At 55.1% G+C, this 20659-nt stretch overlaps 2 protein-coding genes across 3 annotated transcripts in view; both read right to left on the reverse strand.

Moving 5' to 3' along the window:
• Positions 1 to 4779, reverse strand: part of TBCD (tubulin folding cofactor D) — a 121498-nt gene extending 116719 nt beyond the window's left edge. Inside the window, exons 1-2 of one of the 2 annotated variants that reach the window (XM_079131013.1) lie at positions 4517 to 4779; positions 3244 to 3294 (exon numbers count right to left, since the gene is read on the reverse strand). In XM_079131013.1, coding sequence (XP_078987139.1) covers positions 3244 to 3294; positions 4517 to 4700 — 235 coding nt within the window. In that variant the 5' untranslated portion in view covers positions 4701 to 4779. The remainder of the gene's footprint in view (positions 1 to 3243; positions 3295 to 4516) is intronic. The other variant, XM_079131014.1, reaches the window with a different exon arrangement.
• Positions 4780 to 5997: 1218 nt separating this feature from the next.
• On the reverse strand, positions 5998 to 16443 carry FN3K (fructosamine 3 kinase). Its single transcript, XM_079133017.1, has 6 exons — positions 16059 to 16443; positions 14211 to 14362; positions 13309 to 13400; positions 12925 to 13007; positions 6953 to 7075; positions 5998 to 6388 (listed from the first exon to the last, which is right to left on the reverse strand). Exons 1-6 carry the CDS (start codon positions 16197 to 16199, stop codon positions 6050 to 6052), a joined length of 930 nt encoding a protein of 309 aa, XP_078989143.1. The 5' UTR covers positions 16200 to 16443; the 3' UTR covers positions 5998 to 6049.
• Positions 16444 to 20659: the final 4216 nt, after the last annotated feature.

The following is a 20659-nucleotide window of genomic DNA, read 5'->3' on the forward strand; positions in this document are numbered from 1 at the left end:
TCTCAAAATCAAAAGTAAAAAGAACTGGGTATGTGGCTCAGCAGTAAAGTACCCTGTATTCAATCCCCAGTACCCCAAAAACTGTTTCACAAGAGCAAGGAAAGATTTTTTAAAAAGAAAAACTAGAAATGAACCTAAAAAAAGTTCTAAAAGTTCTAAAGAAAATTACCAAATTTTACTGAGCGAAACAAAGAACTACCATAATCAGGAAGATAACACTGTTTTTAGGAAAACCAAGCCCCATAAAGACACCTGCACTGCATGAATCTGCACACATGAAAATTCCAAGGGGTAGCAAAGTCATTCTGAAGCTCTTCTGCATAAACAAAAGGTCTGGAAGACAGGAAGGCTGACGCTGGAAGAAACATGAAGCAGCTCCTGGGGCAGAGTGCAGGAGAGCACAGAGCCGCCTACAGAAACAGCCCTCTGGAGGCCAGGCTCGGGTGCTGCAGACTTCAGTGGGAGACCAAGCAGGGGAGGGTCTGCTGGATCACTCAGCAATGGGGCTTGCATAACCGAGAAGGTCCTTCCTAAAGGTCCCAGCCAAGGCCAGACACAAAAGAGGGGTAGTTTTGACAACCCAAATGTTTTTGGCATTTTGGTTCCATGCACCAAACATGTTACAAAGCAAAAGCAGCCAGGCACAGTGGTCCACCTGTCATCCCAGCTGCTCAGGAGCAGGGTCCAAGCTCCAGGCCAGCCTGGGAAGCTCAACAAGGACCTGTCTCAGAATACAAAATAAAAAGGGCTGGGTATGTAGCTCAATGGTGGAGCTTCCTGGGCTCAATCCCCAATACCAAAAAAAAAAAAAAAAAAAAAAAAAACGGGCAACAGGAGAGGAATGAAAGGTGACACAGGACAGGACCAGCATCACTGTCCTCCCAGAAGACAGTGGGCACAGAGCACTCAGGCACTCCTGGTGCACCTGCACTCCCTGATCCATCAGACAGGTCTGGGAGATGGCAGCACGGCCCACAGCAATGGCACCAGCACTGTGCCCTCCCTTGACCCGAGCAGTGGCCACTGGGAGATGAGTTCTGGGCGCCCAGTGCCCTGCCCCACTCAGCACAGCCAGCCCCTCAGTGGAGACTCCCTGCGGCCACACGGAGGACCCCAGCGTCAGGATGATGCAGCAGGAGGCTGCCACAGACTTGGGATTTAAGCGTGGCCACACAGTCACTAGCTGGTCCCTCTGTGCAACATGGGGAAGCTGCCCAGTCCCTCAGAGCTGTGCTTCTGTCTCCCAATCTGCAAAGCATGGCTGGCTTTCCTCAGGAACTGTGAGGTTACTGCAGTGATTTTATCAGTTGAGTCATTAAAAAACAGAATAAGGCAAAAATATCAACAGCAAACAGACCATTCTCCAAGGACTACGCAAATTTAACATACATGCAACAGTTTCCCCTTGCAGGAGAGAAAATACTATGCCCCTTTTCCCCTTTAACAGGCAACTCTGCGTAAGTGAAGATTTCAAAACTCCAAATTATCCTGGCAAGAATGTAAAGAGTACTTTCCTTCACTGTCAGAAGTACAAATTAAATCCACAGGCTCAAAGGCCTACACTTTCTCTTCTGGGAAACTGCCAGAACAAAGCAAGGAGGGGAAGAGAGCCTCAGCTGAGGATGTGTCAGGACACCTGCAAAAGACATGACGGACACAAGTGTCCACACACAGCCTCTGCTGCCCAAGAACCCAGTGACATAAAAGCAAGTGTACAAGGAGCCACAGGTCTGGAAAGAGGAAGGCTGGGGACAGGGAGACAGGGAAGCCACCTCCAAGGGACACTGGCAGACAGCCAGGACTCCTGGCTCACACCAGCAGGTGCAGCCCAAAGCTGGGAGGGAACACCACACCCACCTGAGGACAACACCAAACACACGTGCAGAGCAAATAGGGCTTCGCTGGAGGAAGAGAGGACCACCAGAGAAAGAATGTCTGCATCCTTTTAGGGAACATCTCAGGAAGACGGAGCATGGCCACCCCTCGCCTCCAAGCGGACACTTGCCCCTCCACCCACACACTGCTGCACACAGCTGGAAACTGCACTCACAGAAGCAGAAGAACCCTCCCATGTCTGTCCTGAATATGGAGAGGACCAGCACTTCACAGTAAAGCTGTCCCAAAGGAAAAAGAACTCCAGGATCAGCAGAGCTGGCAACTCCTATGTTCAGAGAGATCTGGAAAGACATCATAACCCCACAAGCACAGAGGGCCAGGAGAGCAGACAACCCATGGCAGACCCAACAAAAGTTTCTCTGTGCTCTCCCAGAAAACACCCATCAAAAACTCAAGATAAGGGCTGGGGTTGTGGCTCAGTGATAGAGCATTTGCCTAGCACGTGAGGCACTGGCTTCAATCCCCAGCACCACATGAAACTAAATAAATCAAATAAAGGTATTGTGTCCATCTGCAACCAAAAAAATTTTTTAAATAAAAAATAAATGAACTAAAGATAGCAGGGCTGGAGTCGTAGCTCAGTAGTAGAGCACTTGCCTAGCACGTGTGAAACACGGGGTTTAATTCTCAGCACCATGTATAAATAAATTAAGCATAAAAAAACACCTAAAGATAGGCCAGGCACAATGGCACACACCTGTCATCCCAGCAGCGCAGGAGGCTGAGGCAGGAGGGTCAAGAGTTCAAAGCCAGCCTCAGCAAAATCAAGGCCCTAAGCAACCTTGTATTTAAGGTGAGACCCTGTCTTAAATGAAATACAAGACAGCGCTGGGGAGGTGGCTCAGTGGTTGAGTGCCCCTCCCTGAGTTCAATCTCTGACACCCCCTGCCAAAAAAGAAAAGAAATGTCAAATATTTAAAGAAGGAGACAAAATCACTCCCCAAGGGGGGAGTCGTTTTGTCTCGGTCTCCATCTATAAAAATGGAGATGGAGGACACTGTCCTTAGCTGCTGTGAGGGTGGAAGGTGACCGTGTAAAGATGACCAGGAGGACATCCTGTGCCCAGACTTAACAGAATAAAACACACACGAGAAGAAAAGACGTGTTTCCATCAGGAGAAAGCAGCTCAGACACATCTGTGTACAGTCGAGAGTGAGGCCTAGACCTCAAGTCACCACCACAGGTGCATCAGAACCAGACACCAGGCCTGCCAGCAAATAAGACCTGGACCATGGCCACTTCACCCGGTATCTTCTGCCAGTAGCACACACAGGAGCCATTGCCATGCACGGGCCCTTGGTGGTCACCAGTACCTGAACCAACAAAATCATCAGCTTCAGTGCTTACCAAGGTGTGGGTCCAACAGGTGGGGCTGCTCCTGGTACTTGTCCATTATTACTAAAAGGAAAATAACATGCATATTAACTATCCCCACACCAAACTGCACGTGAGCAGTGGGAACCCTCCTGCTTTCCCTCTGTAACTGCCATGAGGCAGCACCCCACTTTCCAGCCCTTACAGCTCCCAGTACAACCTGACCTTCTCACTGACAGGTGCCACACTTGCCCCTGGGGTGAGCAACCCACCCTGCTCCAGCAGGCCACTGTGGCCTGGCCTGCTGGTCACTTGTTCAGCACACACTCCTCTTTGGTCCTCTTCTCCCACCCCAGAGTGCTCCCTACCTAACTAGGTCTCTCCCCAATTCCTTCCTTCACTCACACTCCAGGGCCCCACTTTCCTTTCTGAGACTCATTCCTTCCACTCCTTCCCTGCCAAGCACATCAAGCACTGTGCTCTCCCACCCCTGTCAGCTCTTCAAACCGGGACCGACATGCTCCTTATCCCCAGACCACCTGCTGTCCACTCCCACCAGCAGCTGAAACCCCTTTTTCCCAATCCAACAACCTCTCTAACACTGCGATCTTATCTGCCACACATCCCCACCCTGACCACAATGCCCACTTCCCAGGAATGGGAAGGGGCCTTCACTGGTCCCCTGGATAGTCACCCTCGCTCTCAGAAACAGTTCTGAACCTGAAATTATCATTAACGCAACTTTAGAGCAGCAGAACCGCTACTCTAGACATAACCAGACCAAGAGACAGAGCCAGGGCTCGAACCCAGGGCTGTGTCCATCAAAACCCACACATCTTTCCACGGGACCCACAGCACCTGCCTCTCGGCGTGTCATTCCAAACCAAGGAAGACAAGAGAACAGGATCAGCAGAGACCTCTTAAGCTAAAGGGTCTGCAAAAAAAAAAAAAAAAAAAAAAATGGTTTCACTTAAGAGGCAAAACCCTGACTGGATGGCGAAGGCTCATTTGGAAGGCCGCGGAGGACCCAAGCTAACCAGGAACCTAGCTCCAGCGCGGCCCGCCGACGCAGCCCTGGCTGCGCGCTGCTCCTCCCGCCTCCCCGCCGCCGCTGCTCGCGCTCCTCCGGCGCACACAGCGGCTCTTTCAGGGCGGGGCGGCGCCCGCGCTCCCCGTGCGCGCCGCGGCGAGGCGGGGGTCGGGATCGGGGTCGGGGTTTGGGATCGGGGTCGGGTTGGATCGGGGTGGGGCTGCCCTGCGGCCTGCCCTGCCCTCCCTGCCCTGCCGTGCGCTGCCGGGTCCGCACCGCGGAACCGCTCCTCCACCACCTCCCGGGCTTCGCGCTCGCCATGCACCGCCCGCAGGCGGCCGAGCAGCGCGCGGATCTCCGCGCTCTCGCCGAACGCTTCCAGGGCGGCGCCACGGGCCGGCGCCTCGCCCTCCGCCTCCTCCTCGGCTGCGCCCGCCACGGGCAAATCGCTCAGGGCCATCCCGGCACCAGACGAGGACCAGCACCCGGCACAGGGATGCAGCGGACAGATGCTGGCTCCGCCCCGCAACCTCCGACCCCGCTACGGGGCGCGCCAGTCGCCAAATGGGAGAGCGTGTAGGCGGTGGCGCGTAATGATGCGCATGCGCAAGAGGCCAGGACGCACGGGAGGGCGGAAACCCAGCGCCAAGCCCCTGACGGGGAGGAGTCTGAGCTTGCGGGAGGGGCCCAAGGGCGGGGTCTGGGGCGGGACGGGGTCGGAGGACAGGAAGTGGACAGTGCTCCGTGGGTACTGCGCACGTGGAATACTGAGTTCGTCGAGGGGTGGAGGGTGGCCGGAGGGAGCCAGGGCGGGGCCTGGATGTGGGGCCGAGCAGAGCGGTGCGGGAGGCCAGGGTCGGTGTGGGGCGGGGCCAGGGAGGTGGGCGGGGCCCAGGGAGGTGGGCGGGGACAACTTGGATCTAGATTCCGGGCTGGGCAAAGGTGAGGGGGCCAGGGCGGGGGTCTGGCCGCGGGACGAGTCTGGACGCGGAGACGTGCGGGACAGGACCCTGCGGGGTGGGGCACGGGGGACAGGGCGAGGACTGGGCGCGGAGGCCAGCGGGGCGGGGCCGGAGTGGGGTTCGGCTGCGGGGCGGGGTGGGACGGGAGCAGGGAGGGGGCCGCGGCGGAGTCTTGACGCGGTGCGGAGCCAGGGCGGGATCTAGAGGCTGAGGTGGACAGAGCGGGACAAAGACTGGGGGGTCTGGACGTGGAGACGGGTGGGACGGGACTGTGCTGAGCTGCGGCGTGTAGGGGGGCGGGGCGGGGCCCGAGTGGGGTTCGGCTGCGGGGTGGCGGCGGGGCCGCGCTAGGGCCGGGCTGAGCTCGCCGGAGGGCCCGGCGGTGCTGGTCACCACCAGCCCTTCAGCGCTGACAGCCTGACGTCCAGAAAACTGGCCACCCGACAATGCAGACGCCCGATCTCCGGGGCCACCCGGTTCCAGAGCTGTTCTAGTCCCTGCCCCTGAGCCGGCGGACACGCCAGTGGTAGCAGCCCCAGGCCCTGAAGCCACAGTGCCGCGGTCCTTGCTTGCCCGCCCGCCCCCAAGTGGTACGGGCTCCGCGGCCAAGGACACGAGAAGTGGCGCCAGGATCATCCTGAGCCAACCGCGGTGTGTGTGGACCTCTGCACGGCTTCCAGACCCTTTGCCCCGGCTGCAACCACGCAAGTCTAAATAGGGGCCATCCGAATGACTGGGCCCTAGGACACGAGCCCAGCTGCACGCAGTATGCAGATGAAACCAGCACGCGGCGGCTGTGACCCAAGAGCCCGCTCTGGCTTTATTCAGGAGCTCCCTACCCCTGCTGCTACTTGAGCAGCTTCCTCATGGTACCCAAGGACGGGCTTCTGTACTCCGGCCCAAAGTGGTTCCAGTGGTTAGGTAGTTTAAAGAGCTGGTACAGCAGCAGCCGCCTGTCGAAGCCTGGAGACTTGGGGATCTTCCGGTGATAGGCAGTGAAGAAGGATCTGGGGAATCCCCCAAACATCAAGGCAATTGCCAGTTCAAACTCAGAATGGCCGTAGAAGGAAGCTGGGTCATAAATAATGGGCCCTTCATCATCCTCAGCCACATTTCCCGACCAGAGGTCCCCATGCAGCAGGGCGGGGACAATCTCTAGGCCACAAAACAGATCCGGGATCTTCACCTATGAAAGCAATTGTTAGACAGTTATCATGGGGGCGGGAGCTGTAGCTCAGTGGTAGAGCGCTTGCCTAGTACGTGTGAGGCACTGAGTTCCATCCTCAGCACCACATAAAATTTTTTTAAAAAAAGGTATTGTGTCCATCTACAACTAAAATTTTTTTTTTAATTTTGAAAAAAAAATCTGCATCTCTTCTTATCCTGCTGGTTACCTCATTAATGAGTTAAATGGAATTTCTTTGATGCAAGCCCACCCTAGACTGGTGAATGATTCTGTTTCTAACATTGAAACTGGTCACACTGGCTACCATGTCTTCACTAACTGAGAGGCATCTGTGCTTTGGCAGAGGACCAAAAGCCAGAGTGCATACCTGCCATCAGCCATGAGAGGAGTAATAGCAAAACCACTGCTCAGCCAGGCTGCTCCTCAGGAGAAGAGTCAGCTTACAGGCCCCGTGGGCCAGCCAAGTGCCTGCTCCAGGGCTGTGTTCTCCCAGGGGAACCCGTGAGATGGGGTGGGTGACTAAGAAGACAGCCTCTTTTCCTGAGAAGTGATGGATGCACCCACCTGCAGCCTTGACCAGAGTTCTCGTGCCTCCCGGTCAGCATAGTCCTTCTCAATGAGATCCAGCTGTGCTTGAAGCCGGTGCCGGCTGAAAAAGGTCGCCCAGTCGTCCTGCCACTCATTCACCTGGGCAATGGGAAGAGGCCAGCACTGCAACTCAGAGCCTCGGGACCAGGCACATGGGGTCTGCTAGGCAGTCACCACCAAGCACAGCAGAGCATGCTGGCAAGCTCACAGAAGAGATGAGATGGAATCTTAAAGTACTTAACCCAAAAGGTGTGCAAGAGAAAGGGAAGTGATAGGACGACTGGAACCAGACAGTAAGGAGACAGACTCAACCCAAACACATCAATAGGCACATAAAAGGCAAAGGTGCAGCCAGGTGCGGTGGCACGTTCCTGTGTCCCAGCTGCTCAGGAGGCTGAGGCAGGAGGACCGAAGGTTCAGGACCAACCTGAGCAACTTAAGGAGGCCCTATCTCAAAACAGAAAACAAAAAAGGGATGGGGATGTAGCTCAGTGCCCCTGGCTCAATCCCCTGTACCAAAAGAAAAAACATAATAAATTAATAAATAAAAGCAGGATTCTACCCCCAATACTGCAAAAAAGGAAAAAATAAAAAATATTCTAGTTAAATAACAGAGACTAGAAAATTGGAAAAATAAAATAAAGCAAGAATCAACTCTTAGTTGTGTGCAGAAATGCACTTTATAAGCAAAAACAAATGGCTTTAAAGGAAAATTGCCATCACTAGTCAAAATTTGGAGCAGCTCTGTTCATATCAGACAAAGTACACTTCAGAGCAAAGACTGACACCAAGTATGAAAAAGTCTTCACAATGAGGAGGGTGAGTGATGAAGAAATGTGTATGCCTCAAAAAAGAGCTCCAAAATACAGGAAATAAAACTGATGTAACTACAAACAGAAACACAGGGTCCACAGCGAGACTCTGCTGTGCAGAACGTGTGCTCTCCTCGCACCAGCGTGCCAAGGTCAGTGGGTTGAGATCCTGAGGGTGCACACCTGATCCGCGGGGAATCGAGGCCCCGCCAGAGAGGGAGGGGGACTTGCTCACTCCCCACGTGCACATGTGTGAGGAGGCCATCTCTCTAGCCAGCACCGCCCCTGAGACCCAAGCCAGCCTGTGGACAGAGTGTCTGATGTTCAGGCGCCGCATCTGTGGCACTCTGTGTGGCAGCCCACAGACCAGGACCCCACTGGAGACTTCAGCCTCTCTCAGTAACTGATAGAAAAGTAGGCAGAAAAGCAGAAAGTCAATAGATTTCAGCAACACTGCCATCTAACGAGAGTCAACATTCCACCAGCAATGGCTGACATATTGTCTTTTCAAGTGCACACAGAGTGTTCACCGAGATAGTCATTTTCTGGGCCATGCAACAAATCTTGATAACTTGAAAAGAGCTTCAGTCCTACGGTGTATACCATCTGACCACAATGGACATGAATTAGAAATCAGGAGGCCTCTGGGAGATCCCCAAATGTTTGAAATGAATGACATACTTCCAAAGTGGACAGTTATGGAAGGAATCTAAAAGGAAATTCAAAAAGTATTTTCAATTGAATGAAAGTGAAAATACGGCATAATTTGTGGGACACTGCTAAGCGGTACTTGGGGAAATTCATAGCACTAAACGCCTGTTACAAGATCTTCAATCGGTGACCTCAGCTTCTACCTTAGGCACCTAGAAAAAAGAACAGCACATCAAACCTGACATAAGAAGAGTAAAATTATAAAGATCTTGTTGGATATTAATGAAATAAAAAAGCAACAGTAGAGAAAAGCAATGTACAAGAAGCTGGTTCTATGGGAAGACCAGTAATCATGATAAACTTCTAGCCAAACTGGTCAGGCTCAAAAGAGGAAAGTCACAGGGTCAGGAATGAAGAAGGGGCACAATGCACACCCACCAGGCAGCAAAGGACAACTAGGAAATGTTTTTAAATCCTGTACAAAGAGATTCTGAGCCTAGGTCAAATTGATAAGCTCCTTGAAAGACACTAGCAAAACTCAGTCAAAAAGAGAAACCAAGCAGCCTTCTACTAAAAAAGCTATAGCTAAAGTCTTCCAGACGGTTACAGACCCAGATGTCACCACTGTTGAATTCTAGCAAATATTTAAGAAAAAAGTAATACCCATTTCATACCCACTTTTCCAGAAATCTGAAAATGTGGAATACATCCCAACCTGTTCTTCTTGTACCAAATCAAAACTATTACAAGAAAAAATTACAGATGAATTTCCCTGAACACAAATGCAAACATCCTGAGCATGGTTTTAGCAAATAGAACCCAACAGCAATATAAGAAGGAAAATGCACCTCAACCAAGAAAATGCTCAAAAATAATCAACGCAATTCACCAAATTAACAAATGAAAAAAGAAAATCCATGTGGTCACTGCAAAAGATGCAGGAAAAGCATTTGACAAAATTCAGCCTCCATTCCTGATGAGAACTCCCAGAAAGCTAGGAACAGAAGTGAGATTCTCCAACCTGATAAAGAGAAACCTACTGCGAACTTCACGTGGTGTGGAAGACCCAGTGCTCCCCAAGACCAGGGGAAAGCGCCATGTGCACTTTACCACTTCTGTGGAACACATGTCCAAGGCTATGAGGGAAGGAAAAAGAAAGTAAAGCCCTACAAATTGGGACTGAAGAAGTAAAACACTTGAACTGGATGTGGTGGTGCACACCTGTAATCCCAGTGGCTCAGGAGGCTGAGGCAGGAGGATCACAAGTTCAAAACCAGCCTCAGCAAAAATGAGGTGCTAAGCAACTCAGTGAGACCCTGTCTCTTAATGAAATACAAGATAGGGTTGGGGTCGTGGCTCAGTGGTCAAGTGCCCCGAGTTCAATCCCCAGTACCCCCCGCAAAAAAGCAAAACACTTTATTCACAGTAAACACGATCATCTATGTAGAAAATCTGATCTTAAAAATAAAAATAGAAGAGCCAGGATGGGGTGCAGCTCAGTGGTAGAGCACCCTGGGTTCAATAACAGGACCACAAAAAAGGAAGGAAGGAAGGAAGGGAGGGAGGGAGGGAGGAGGGGCTCTTGGAAAGCTCCCAACCCACTAGCAGGCAGCTGGATGGCCCTGATTTGTGGTCCTTCCAGTGGAGAATGCCCCCAGGCTTGGACTCTGTGGTCACTTGGCCTGGGGTTCACCTCCCCTGCTCTTGAGGTGCCCCCTCCCCACAACCTGACAATCAGGCCCCAGCACTGAGAGACACTGAGCTGCACCCGTCATTCCCCATTCACCTGCCCCGGCTCCCCATGCCCCAGCTCTGTCCTCCTGCGGGAAGATGACCAGATCACAGAAGACACAGACTTCAGGTTGGGGACAAGAGGTCCGCATTGGTGAGCCCAGTCCCACCTGGTCTGGGCTGAGATCCTCAAACACACAGGCAGACGTGGCCTTCCCCTGTGCCACCCAGGGCAGCTGCCACCTGGTACTCAGCTGGTGCTGAGACTGGGCTCCCCCACAGAGGGGAAGGGAGGGGTGATGGCCAGGGCCCAGGTCACACCCTGCTCCTGTACTCACTGGCTGCCAGGTCTTGGGAAGTTACTTGGTCCCTGCATATCTGTCTCCTAATCTGTCAATTAGGCAGGTCAGTGACATCACCTGCCTCGCTGCCCACCACAGCATGTGTGGAGTTGAGTCAGACAAAGTGAGGACCACACCCCTGAAGCACCCCTTCAGTTCCCAAGGACCCAGCAGAGCCCAGGGAGCGGTGAATGGGGCTGGAATGCCTGCCCTAGTGTTACCTAGTAGGGCGCTACGGGGGCAGATTCGCAGGATCTGCAGCAAGCTGCTTTCTTGCCCTCAGGCGGGACAGCCACCCCTGGGGTGCTGGTCTCATGAGATCCCGCAGTCTAGGAGGAGTGCTGGCACAGCCCCCACAGCCCTGCAATGACTGGCGGAGATCACGCCCCGGGGGAGGGGAGTGCTGGACACTGGCCCAGCCTGGACCAGCACTCAGAGGAACGGAGGTGCTATTTTCTGGCACGGCCACAGAGGCACCCGTGAGATAGAGGTGCCCCTCCCAAGTCTGTGGCCACTGGCTTTTCCCAGTAAGCATTTTCCAGGAGACCCAATGCCTCACACACCATCCGGGGTGATTCTAGGGTCTCTTGGTCATCTCCACAGCTGGAGCGCATTGCCCACCATGGCTGCAGCCTCCCCAAGGACCCAATCAGCCCTCCCAGGGAACGGGAAGCCTCAGAACCTGCAGCCAGTGCCAGGCATGACGTGCAGGAAAGTCGTTTCATAGCTCAAAGGAGGTGGAACAGGTGCCCCCAGGTCCCTGGTCCCTCCTGGATGGATGGTAGGCCAAAGGGACCACAGGGGCCACCTGTGTTCCTAACAGACCAGCCCCACACTGAGGTTCTGTGTGAGACTTCATCTCTCTACTTCTACATGCTCGAAAAGACACTGTTCTCTGCCAGCCAAGTCTTAGAGACCCCCACCACTTGCAGACTCAACATCTAACACAAGGCGACAAGCCATTTTGCCTGGGGTGACCAACCCATGCTGGTCACTAGCCCCAGACAGATGCATGACCCTAGGGGAGCCCATGTGGCCAAGGTCTGAGCATCCTGACAGCCTGGTGAACCACATGCAGTTCTAGGACCCCACCCAAGGCCTGCCTGTCACCTGGGGTCCCTAAGTCCATCTGGGCTTCATAAGAATCTCGCCCAAGTGGCCTCTGACTGGGAGAATCACCCTCCCTCCCCGTCAGGGAGAGCTTGGTCATTGTCCACAGGGGCCCAATGGGTCAGGGCAGGTCCAGGAGGGGAAGGATGTGAGAGCGTGATCTTCAGAAGCAATGAGTCTAACCAGGACCGGCTACTGTGGGACAGGACTCTCCCTGACAAGGCGGGGACACGCCAGTCACGGCTTCTTCAAGGTGGCCTGGGGAGAACATGAGTCTCCTTCAACCTGCATGGGCTTCAGAGATGGCCGTCCAAGAGGCCCCCGTGTTACGCAGCCACAGAAAGAAGCGGATCGACAAGATGTGGTTTGTCCCCACAGAGGAGTTCCCCTCAGCCACAGAAAGGACACAGCTCTGACGTGCTGCAGTGTGGGTGGGCCTTGGAAACACTGTGCTGGGTAAAAGGCGCCTGATGCAGGAGACTGCGTACCTTGACCCACTGATATGGAGTGTCTGGAACAGGTGGATGCGTGGAGACAGCAGATTCTTGGTGGCAGTGCAGCAGCGGGTGGGGACTGGCTGCCACCGCCACGTTCAGGGATGAAAGTGTTCTGGAATTAGGTAGTGGTGATGGCTGTATAACACGTGAGCACACCAGAAATCACAGTGGCGTCCACCTAATCCCAGCAACTCAGGAGTCGGAGCCAGGAGTATCGCAAGTTTGAGGCCAGCCTTAGCAATTTAGGGAGGCCCTAAGCGACTCAGTGAGACTGTCTCACATTAAAAAGGACTGAGGACATAGCTCAGTAATAAAGCGCCCTGGGTTCAATACCCAGTGCCAAAAAACAAACAAAACAAAACCACCACTGAGTTGTACACTGCAAATGGTGGGTTCTGTGTGATGTGAATTACATATCGATTGCATCTCCATAAGTGACAATGATTTGTTAAAGGCCCTAAGAGGAGCCAAGTGCCTGAGGCTTGGTCCCTGCATGCTGGCCGCCCACTGTCCAGCCTTCTGGGGCCTCCTGCAATAGGACTTTGCAGCTCTGACCCCTGCCTGAAGCGCTCTTCTGCAGATGCACCCCTTCGCCCTTCCCAGCTCAGCTCAGCAGCTCCCGCCTGCCCTCCCCTCCACGGCTGCAGCCTGCACTGTCTTCGGAAAGTCCATCTTCCGAGATCCACCTTGCTGGTTCCCCAGGGGGCTGGCATGCTGCCACACATGAGGGGAGGGTCTGGGTGACCAGCTCTGGGGTGCAGGGGATGGTCATCAGCTATGCAGGGACAGCCCTACCTGGCACTCACCTGTGGAATGAAGCCACAGCATGTCACCGTGTGGAAGCCAAACTTGGTCACATACAGAGGCTCGGCACCCTCGGCCCTCTGGCCTGTCAACAGAGACCCTGGGTTGCAAACAGACACACCTGACAGGATACCCCAGCTCAAGCACACTAGACAGCAGAGCTGGGCACAAAAGGGGCCATAAGCCAATCCCACCAGCTTGTCCACTCTATCGAAATTCCCACTAATAACCTCATTCTGCAGATGCAGCCTGGAGGGAGATGGTATGCAATCCATTGTATGCTGTACCCTGTGGCATGTCAGAGCTATTGAAATGCCACCAGGAGGCACCGTGGGTGCCTGTTGGGGTAGCCCTGCCACTGGGTCATGAAAGCTGTCTGGACATACCCACTGTGCTTTCCATGGCCTTCGATTTCTCCCTGAGTCTCTGGTTGTAAAGGTGCAAATCTGCCATCTGGTCTCCAAGCTTTGATGCCTGACTGAGGAAAGAAGTGGGGCAGCTGATTAATACCACCAGACCCAGGGGGCTTTAAAGGCCTTACAAGCCATGCCCTGATCATTTAAGGTGGCCCTTAGCATGCAGTTGCCAAGAGGGACCAGTGGGAGGTCTGCAGAGGTGCTGGCAGGCACTGAGTACTGGGCACTAATCTGAAGGGGTGCCAAGAGGAGGAAGCACAGCACCAGCTTCTGCAGAAACACTGCTGCCACGGGGAAGACAGGAAGGCAAGCAGTGGCCACTGCCGCCTGGGAGCTCGGGCTGCTGGCCTCTTCTTCACCAGGCAATTCTGGCTTTTTATACATATGGCTTTTTTCTTTTCCAGTGCTGGGGACTGAACCCAGGGCCTCGAGCATGCTAGGCAAGGCTCTACCCCTGAGCTGCCTTCCCAGCCCTGACTTTAATAAGGAGAAAAGAAATGTAAGACTCCAGACAATTAATAGATCAGCCTTGTTCAGCCCAAACTGAGCTGGCATGAGCGCACGCTAAAACACAAAGCAAGGCACGAGTTCAAATGCACGCTCCCCGCAGCCTCGTCACAGCCAGGCTGACCCAAAACCAGCACCAGCCACACACAGAAGGCTCTATCTGGGCCTCAGGCAAGAAGGGCCTGTGCTCCAGGGTGCATGCCACAGCTCAGCGAGCCCCTGGTCTGGCTTCCTCTCTGTCCCCCTCTGTCTCCTCTCTGTCTCTTTGTCTTTCTGCTGTTCCTATCACTGCCTCCCTCTCTCTGTGTGTCTCTGTGTCTGTGTCAGGGTGTGCACGTGTGCGCCCCTCTCACAAACACACTCACCTGCTCAAGCTCTTCATCTTCAAGTGCTCCATCACAAAGACAGCCCCGCCTGCAGGCAGGTCCAACACCTTCAAGGGCCGAGGTGCTCGCACCAGGCCCGTCCTCCGGAGGGCCTCCAGGCTTGCCATCTCCCCCTCAAACATTTGCCGGGCCTGTGTCCAAATCATCCAAAACACCACGAGCCCCTCAGCAACACAAGCTTCAGCTCCAGCAGGGGCCCTGCCAGTCTGGCTTAGGGCCTGGTGGACCACGACACCAGAGAGAAGCCCCATGTGGGAACCAGAGGCCCTGGCTTCTCCTGGCTGAAAGCCAGCAAGCCATCCACTCTCAGCAGGCAGGATGCACAGAGCCGGCTCCAGGTGGGAAGGAGCCTGGTGGTGGGCAGGATGCTGCCACCCAACAGCCAGCCCTTGCTGCAGGACTGAGGCCACATGGGCCGTGAAGTGTGCAGGTATGAGGTGCCAGGCCAGTGTGAGCTAACCAGCGGTCTTGGGCTGGCCTCTTAGCAGAGGGCAGCCTTGGCAGTCACAGCAAAGGTGACCAGGGCACGGTGGAGGTGATGTGTCAGGGAGGGTGGGGCTGGGAGGGCAGCTGGGTCTGGCTCAAGTCCAGCAGGGCCTAGAGAGTGGGAAGGAGCTATATACCCAGATTGCTCCCAAAGCCTCTGCTGGGATCCAGGGGTCTTCGTAAGTCTACGACACTCCTATAAATATCCCAAGTTGACTTAGATGAGTACACTTAACTCAGTGAAAAATGTGTGCTTATTAATGAGGTTTCTGAATACTTCTGCCTGTAGAATCTCAGGTTCAAAACACACCTTGTGAATGAGATGAAAACACCCATTGTCATGCAGGAGGAAACCCACCCTTTTATTCAAAGTCCCCAGGGGAAAACCAGGCATGGCCCCTCAAGGTGCCAGCCTGGCCCTGAATCCTGAGGCAGCTGCAGGGCATACCCTGGGCTGCAGGGAATCTACAAACGCCAGTCAACACCCAGGGCGGGCCCCAAACGGCAGGGCAGAAAACATCTGCCTGGGACTGGGACACAGCCTGCTCTTATCTCAGCGGCACAACCGTCACCGTCTCTGGAGCATGGTCTAAGCACTAACGGGCGGGCCTGCGAGTCTGAAGGAGGGGAACTCCTCGCCTTGAGGGAATCTCCTTCCCTGTGCCAACTACGCTAAGCATCCCCAAGCATGGTGCTGCCAGGGCACTGGGAGAAACCGCTGAGACTCCAGCACTGCCCAGGACCGCTACCCACCAGAAGTACAGGACTTGGCTGCTCAGGCTCTGCCCATCAGGGACTATGGCTAACTTTCTCCATGTTCATTAAGTTACTCAGGGCCTCATTCAGTTGCTGAGGCTGGCTTTGAAGTCCCCATTCTCCTGCCTCAGCTTCCCAAATTCCTGGGATTACAGAGGTGGACCACAGCCCAGCCAAGAATATTTTAAACAGACCATAGAAACTCGGGTCTACTTAGACAGGGCACAGCCTATAAGCAACTCTTGGAGTCCTCTCTCCTCACCGGCTGGGGAGGGCGCAGGTCTGACTGGAGCAGGGCCCAGAGCTGAGGCCAGTCAGGGCCAGAAGGTCCTGGCTCCGAGCCTGCGTCCCCCATGCTCCCTGGATACACAAACAACCAGAGCCACGAAGAGGAAGGGATTTGTTGTGCAGCAAAGACAACCTGGAGCGCCAAGGGGAAGCTTTGCCCAGGACTCAGTGTGCAGGGCCAGCCGGAAGGCCCCAGTCTGACCAGGGCAGCGGCAGCAGGCGGGCCACCAGGCCCAGCTCCAGAAAACCGCTGCTTCCCGCCCCCTTCCCGCCCCCGGCCCGCTCCGCACTGCGCACCTGCGTCCTGCGGTTGACCTTGACAAACACCGGACCAGCGTCCGTTTCGTAGGCGCGGCCCTCGCTGATGCAGCCGGCCCCCGGGCTCCCGAAGGCCCGCAGGGTCGCGGTGCGCAGCTCAGTGCGCAGCAGCTGCTCCATGGGTTCGCCGGCCCTGCAAGGCCTGGATAGCGCAGACCGGCCGGGCGGGGGACACTGGGCGCGGCGCGCCTCTGCTGCAGCCGCTGGGCTAGACCGAGGCGGAGGCGCGGCCTGAGGCTCCGAGCAGCCCCTCCGTGCGCGCTCTCGCTGCGCGTTCCCGCTGTGCCCAGCTGCCCCAGGGCGGCCGAGGGGAGGGGGCCCGCTGCTCACCCCTGGCTGGGCTCACTCTAAATGGCCCCAACTCTGCCCATCCCAACAGAGGGGGACCCCAGCCCTGGTCCTGGCTGCTCCAGAATGACAGGAGGCAAAAGGAGGGTCCGCCCCTTTAGTGGGCATGCTGGCACATGCTGGGGCAGAGCCCCCTGCACAGATGGAGGCTGGGCCAGGACTCACTTCCACCCAGGCAGGTCACAGGCCTGGCTAGGTTCTCACACCATCCGGACAAGGCAGGAGTCTTGGAGTTCTTAGCCAGGCCCTGGGGCACTATTACTGACCTGGGACTCTGCCCCGTGGCCTGCTCCAGTAGTGACCCCTCAGGGTACGACTCCTGACCAGAGACAGCCACCCTGGGAAGGGAGCCTGGACAGGTACAACGCCCACACACCTGAGCACACTCAAGCTGGCACCACACCTGTGCGGTCAGGGGCTTCAGAACCAGGCCAAGGGGCTGCCTCCATATCCCTCCTAACCTCCTCATGAACCCCACATCCTCCCCACCCAGTGCAGGCTTCTTATTCAACCCTGTATTTCCTTTATCAAATAAGGGAACCCGGAGCGTCGCCTGTCACTTGGGAGGCTGATACAGGAGTGTGGCTTGAGCCGGGAGTTTGAGGCCAGCCTGGGCACATAGTGAGACCCTGTCTCAGAGGGGAAAAAGTAAATAAGACGGAGGAAGAGAGATTTGGAGCTAATAGAGCTACTGGCTGAGCTTGATCATGTGCTAGGGCCCGAGTGAAATGTCAGCCAACTATTCTGTGAAGGGTCCTGCCATCAGCTCCCACCTTTCAGACTAGGACACAGAGGCATAGAGCTCAAGTAACTTGCCAAGTGTCCCAGTTCTGGAAGGTGGCAGAGGGGATTTAAGAGTGAATCCTTCTGGCTCAGGCCCCATAAACCATCAACAGTGGTCTCAGAAGGTCCCCAGGGGGGCCAGGACTCCGCATTCCCAGGATCGCTCCCAAGAAGCCCCCCGATCCTGCCCTCCAGCTGCACCCTGCAGCAGACACCCCCAGATTAGATGTCTTTTCTGAGGCAACCCTAAGCACATGGTCAGATCAACATCTGTATGAGGTTTTCATCAAGAAATCTAACATCCTGGAGTCCCAATGGTCAAGAGCAGCCTCAGAGGGGCCCTGTGGGGGCTAGATACCCTGAAGTCCTGTTGCCACCCCGCATTCAACACTGGGACTGGGTCCACTGGAGTCTCTGACTCTGACATCTAGCGGGATAACTGGAACCTGGCACAGCAGGGTATGTTCATGTGGCCTCTTGGTGTGGCCTGAGACCCCTGAGCATCACAGAAACCAGGGTTCCAGAACAGGCAGGAGCAAAGGCCTGTTCTGATCCAGCTTAGAAGCCAATTGTTTCCTCCTCCCCTACCAGTTGAGTCTCCAAGATCACAACCAAGGAAGATGGGCAGGCCATGGCAAGGCCACCTGCAGGAGGGCGGCTGCTCCCGTGTCTTCCTCTGCCTGGTGGCTCTCTCCATTTGAGCCTGCCCCGCCCAGGCACTGAAGACAGCGTGGCAGGGCCCTGCACCCCTGCGAATATTTGTCTCTGGCTGTCAGTCTGGCTGTGTGGAATTCCAGGTAGGCGAGACCATGTCTTCCAGGCTTCGAAGGCTCCCCTGCTTGGCAGCTCTCGAGTGCCTCGGACCCTTCGATCCTTATTGATGGGAACTGTTCCCTCTGGAGGCTCCTAGGGTCTCCTCTGCTGTAGGCTCTTGAAGTTCCCCAAGGAGGTGTTTGGGAGGAGTCCACTGTCACCCCTGTGCAGGTCATTTCAGGATGGAAACCTGGTCCTCTCACAGCCCTTGTAGCTGTCCCTCATACAGCGCGACATCTGAAATCACACATCAAGGGCCCGCAAAGAGCCATTTGGACCCTTGGGCCTGCGGCAAGACCAGGGCAACTTGGTCCCACAGGCATCAGGGATTCCTTTCAATTTGTTTGTTTTTTTAGTTGTAGATGGACACAATTCCTTTATTTTATTTTTATGTGGTAGTGAGATCGAACCCAGTGCCTCCCATGTATCAGGAGAGTGCTGTACTACTGAGCTACAGCTCCAGCCCAGGCCTTTATTTTGGGACCAACAAGAGCTACTGGAAATTCAGGGGCAGGACAGTGACAGGTACATCTCTCAAGAGAAGAGCGGGGGAACTTTGAGTGTGTGAGTTATAATGCTGTTTAAGGACCATACTGTGGAAGATGGTGCCCAGAGTAAACTGGAGGGGCACTGGGGGGCTGCAGGCTTCAGTGGACAGGTAAGCAAGATGTGGGCAGGGCAGACGCCCCAGCTGCAGAGGCGGCGGAATGGGGGTGTTGCACGACACTTATTCCACGTAAGCTGCTTCTCCCGCCACTGTGTCCACTCCTCTTGGCCTGGGATGACCTGTTAGGAGCTCACCTTCTGATGGGTCTGGCCAAAGAGGAGCCCAGGAGAGCGTGAGGTCGGGGCGCCTGCTCCCTGACCTCCTGCCAGGTCCCATGGTGCCACACGGCTGCTGGCTGTCCCCACCCTGCCACTTGTCGAGCCCTCGTTGGGTCAGTCCAACACCAGGGGCCTGACCAGCCCTGCCAGGCCCTGTGCCAAGGCATCTAGACAGCCTGGGAAAGGGATGGAGGGTGCCATTCCTGGAACAGCAAATGTGCCAGAAGGGCAAGTTCACCAAAGAGATGAAAAATGAGCTTCAGGGTGCAAGGTTGGCCCCAGCCACATAGACCTCCCTCTGTGGAGGGCTGGCGCCTGGCGGCATCACCAGATCGTGCTTCTTGACACCTTCCCACTCTCAGTAGGAAACACCCTCACCCAGAGGCGAGACCTGAGGGTCCTGGGCGGACACTCAGGGCAGTGGCCCTCCGTTGGACGCATCGCCCCAGGGATGCTCACAGCTGCAGTCTCACAGAGGAGCCTCGGGCAGCGTCCAGCCAGCTGTCCCCCGACTCCGGGTGTTGACACACTGCTCTGCAAGGACCAAAGGAGGAGGCTGACAGGACATGGCCTGCTCTCTCCCCAGCCCAGAGCCCAGCACTACTTCACTCTGGGAAGCTCGTCCCAGCCTGTCCATCTTGCATGGAATGGAATCAGACCCAAGAAGCAACTCCAGGTAGACTGGGCACCTCTGGGCCTAAAGTTTATATGAGTCTGGCAACCTTCTATGAAATAAAAACCATACACGTGTGTACGACGTACAGAACATAAAAGTGAATACAGAATCAGGAGCAGAAGCAGACATTTCAGGAGGAGCAGTTGCCACAAATGGCATTTAGAAAGCTGACACCATCACAGAATCCAAGCCCCTGCACTGCTCTTACCACCCCCACACCTGGTGTTCTCCCCACACCCACTGGGGGCCTCTCCTGGAGGCAGCATGGCCACGCTGCCCAAGGAACAAAGGCCACCTCCTCTGGAGGACCCAGATGTCCTTCCTGCTCATTGCTGGGGAAGCTTCGGGCTTTTGCCCTCTAACACAGCATGATGTCCAGGCCCCAAGAGTCAGGGACACCTCTGGGCCCCTGCACAACCCCCAAGGGATGCTCAGGGGTTAGGGGTCTGAGTATCGTCCTGGTCAGGCACCAGTGTCTCCGGACACAGTCATCAGCATCCCCAGGCTCAGAGTAATCAAGCTGAGTCTGGGCAAACGGTGGTGTAGGAATTACCAGGTTAGAAACTGACCACTGGGAGAGCCTCAGGGTCACAGTCCTCCTCCTCCCGGAAGAACTGGAACTGGAGAGGCACCAGTTCTGCTTCTGCATTCTGCAAGGGGCCCTGACCAATATCCTCCTGCCCCCCCGTCAGTCTGGCTCAAGGATGCCACAGGTGTCCCCGTTGAGGGAGTGCTGTCCCTGCCAGGCCAGGCCTGAGGCAGCCACCAACAGCTTCTCCCCTGACCCAACCAAAGTAACGTGGTTACTTTCATCCTCTGTTCTCTGAACCTTGCAGGTGGAGAACAGTGGCTAGGTGGTACCACCTGTCAGATGCCATCGACAGTTCTCAGGCTGTTCCTTCTCGTATCAAGCTCTGTGTTGTTCTTTACTTGAACAAAAAGATAAAAACTTTATCTTTTTTAAAGGTATACCCATTTAGGTTCACAGCACAGTGCAAACCACCAAGACAGAGGCTGAACCACAACAGTGGAAGTATGTAGTTTTGCACACCACTGAGACCACTGGAGTTCATTCAGGCTTTTAGGCAAAGGTCTGTCAGTGTCAATGACATTCATGGAATCCATCATCACTATG

This window comes from Sciurus vulgaris (assembly GCF_902686455.1).
Source record: "Sciurus vulgaris genome assembly, chromosome: 3".
Classification (NCBI taxonomy): Eukaryota; Metazoa; Chordata; class Mammalia; order Rodentia; family Sciuridae; genus Sciurus; species Sciurus vulgaris.

What these genes read in the sequence shown, in the direction of transcription:
- FN3K (XM_079133017.1), bottom strand. Translation starts at nt 16,199, where the DNA reads ATGGAGCAGCTGCTGCGCACTGAGCTGCGCACCGCGACCCTGCGGGCC. An exon ending in GGCCATGGAAAGCACAGTGG is followed by an intron (nt 13,008 to 13,308) that starts GTATGTCCAGAC and finishes CTCTGTTGACAG; the next exon opens with GCCAGAGGGCCGAGGGTGCC. An exon ending in GCTGTGGCTTCATTCCACAG is followed by an intron (nt 7,076 to 12,924) that starts GTGAGTGCCAGG and finishes CCCATTGCCCAG; the next exon opens with GTGAATGAGTGGCAGGACGA.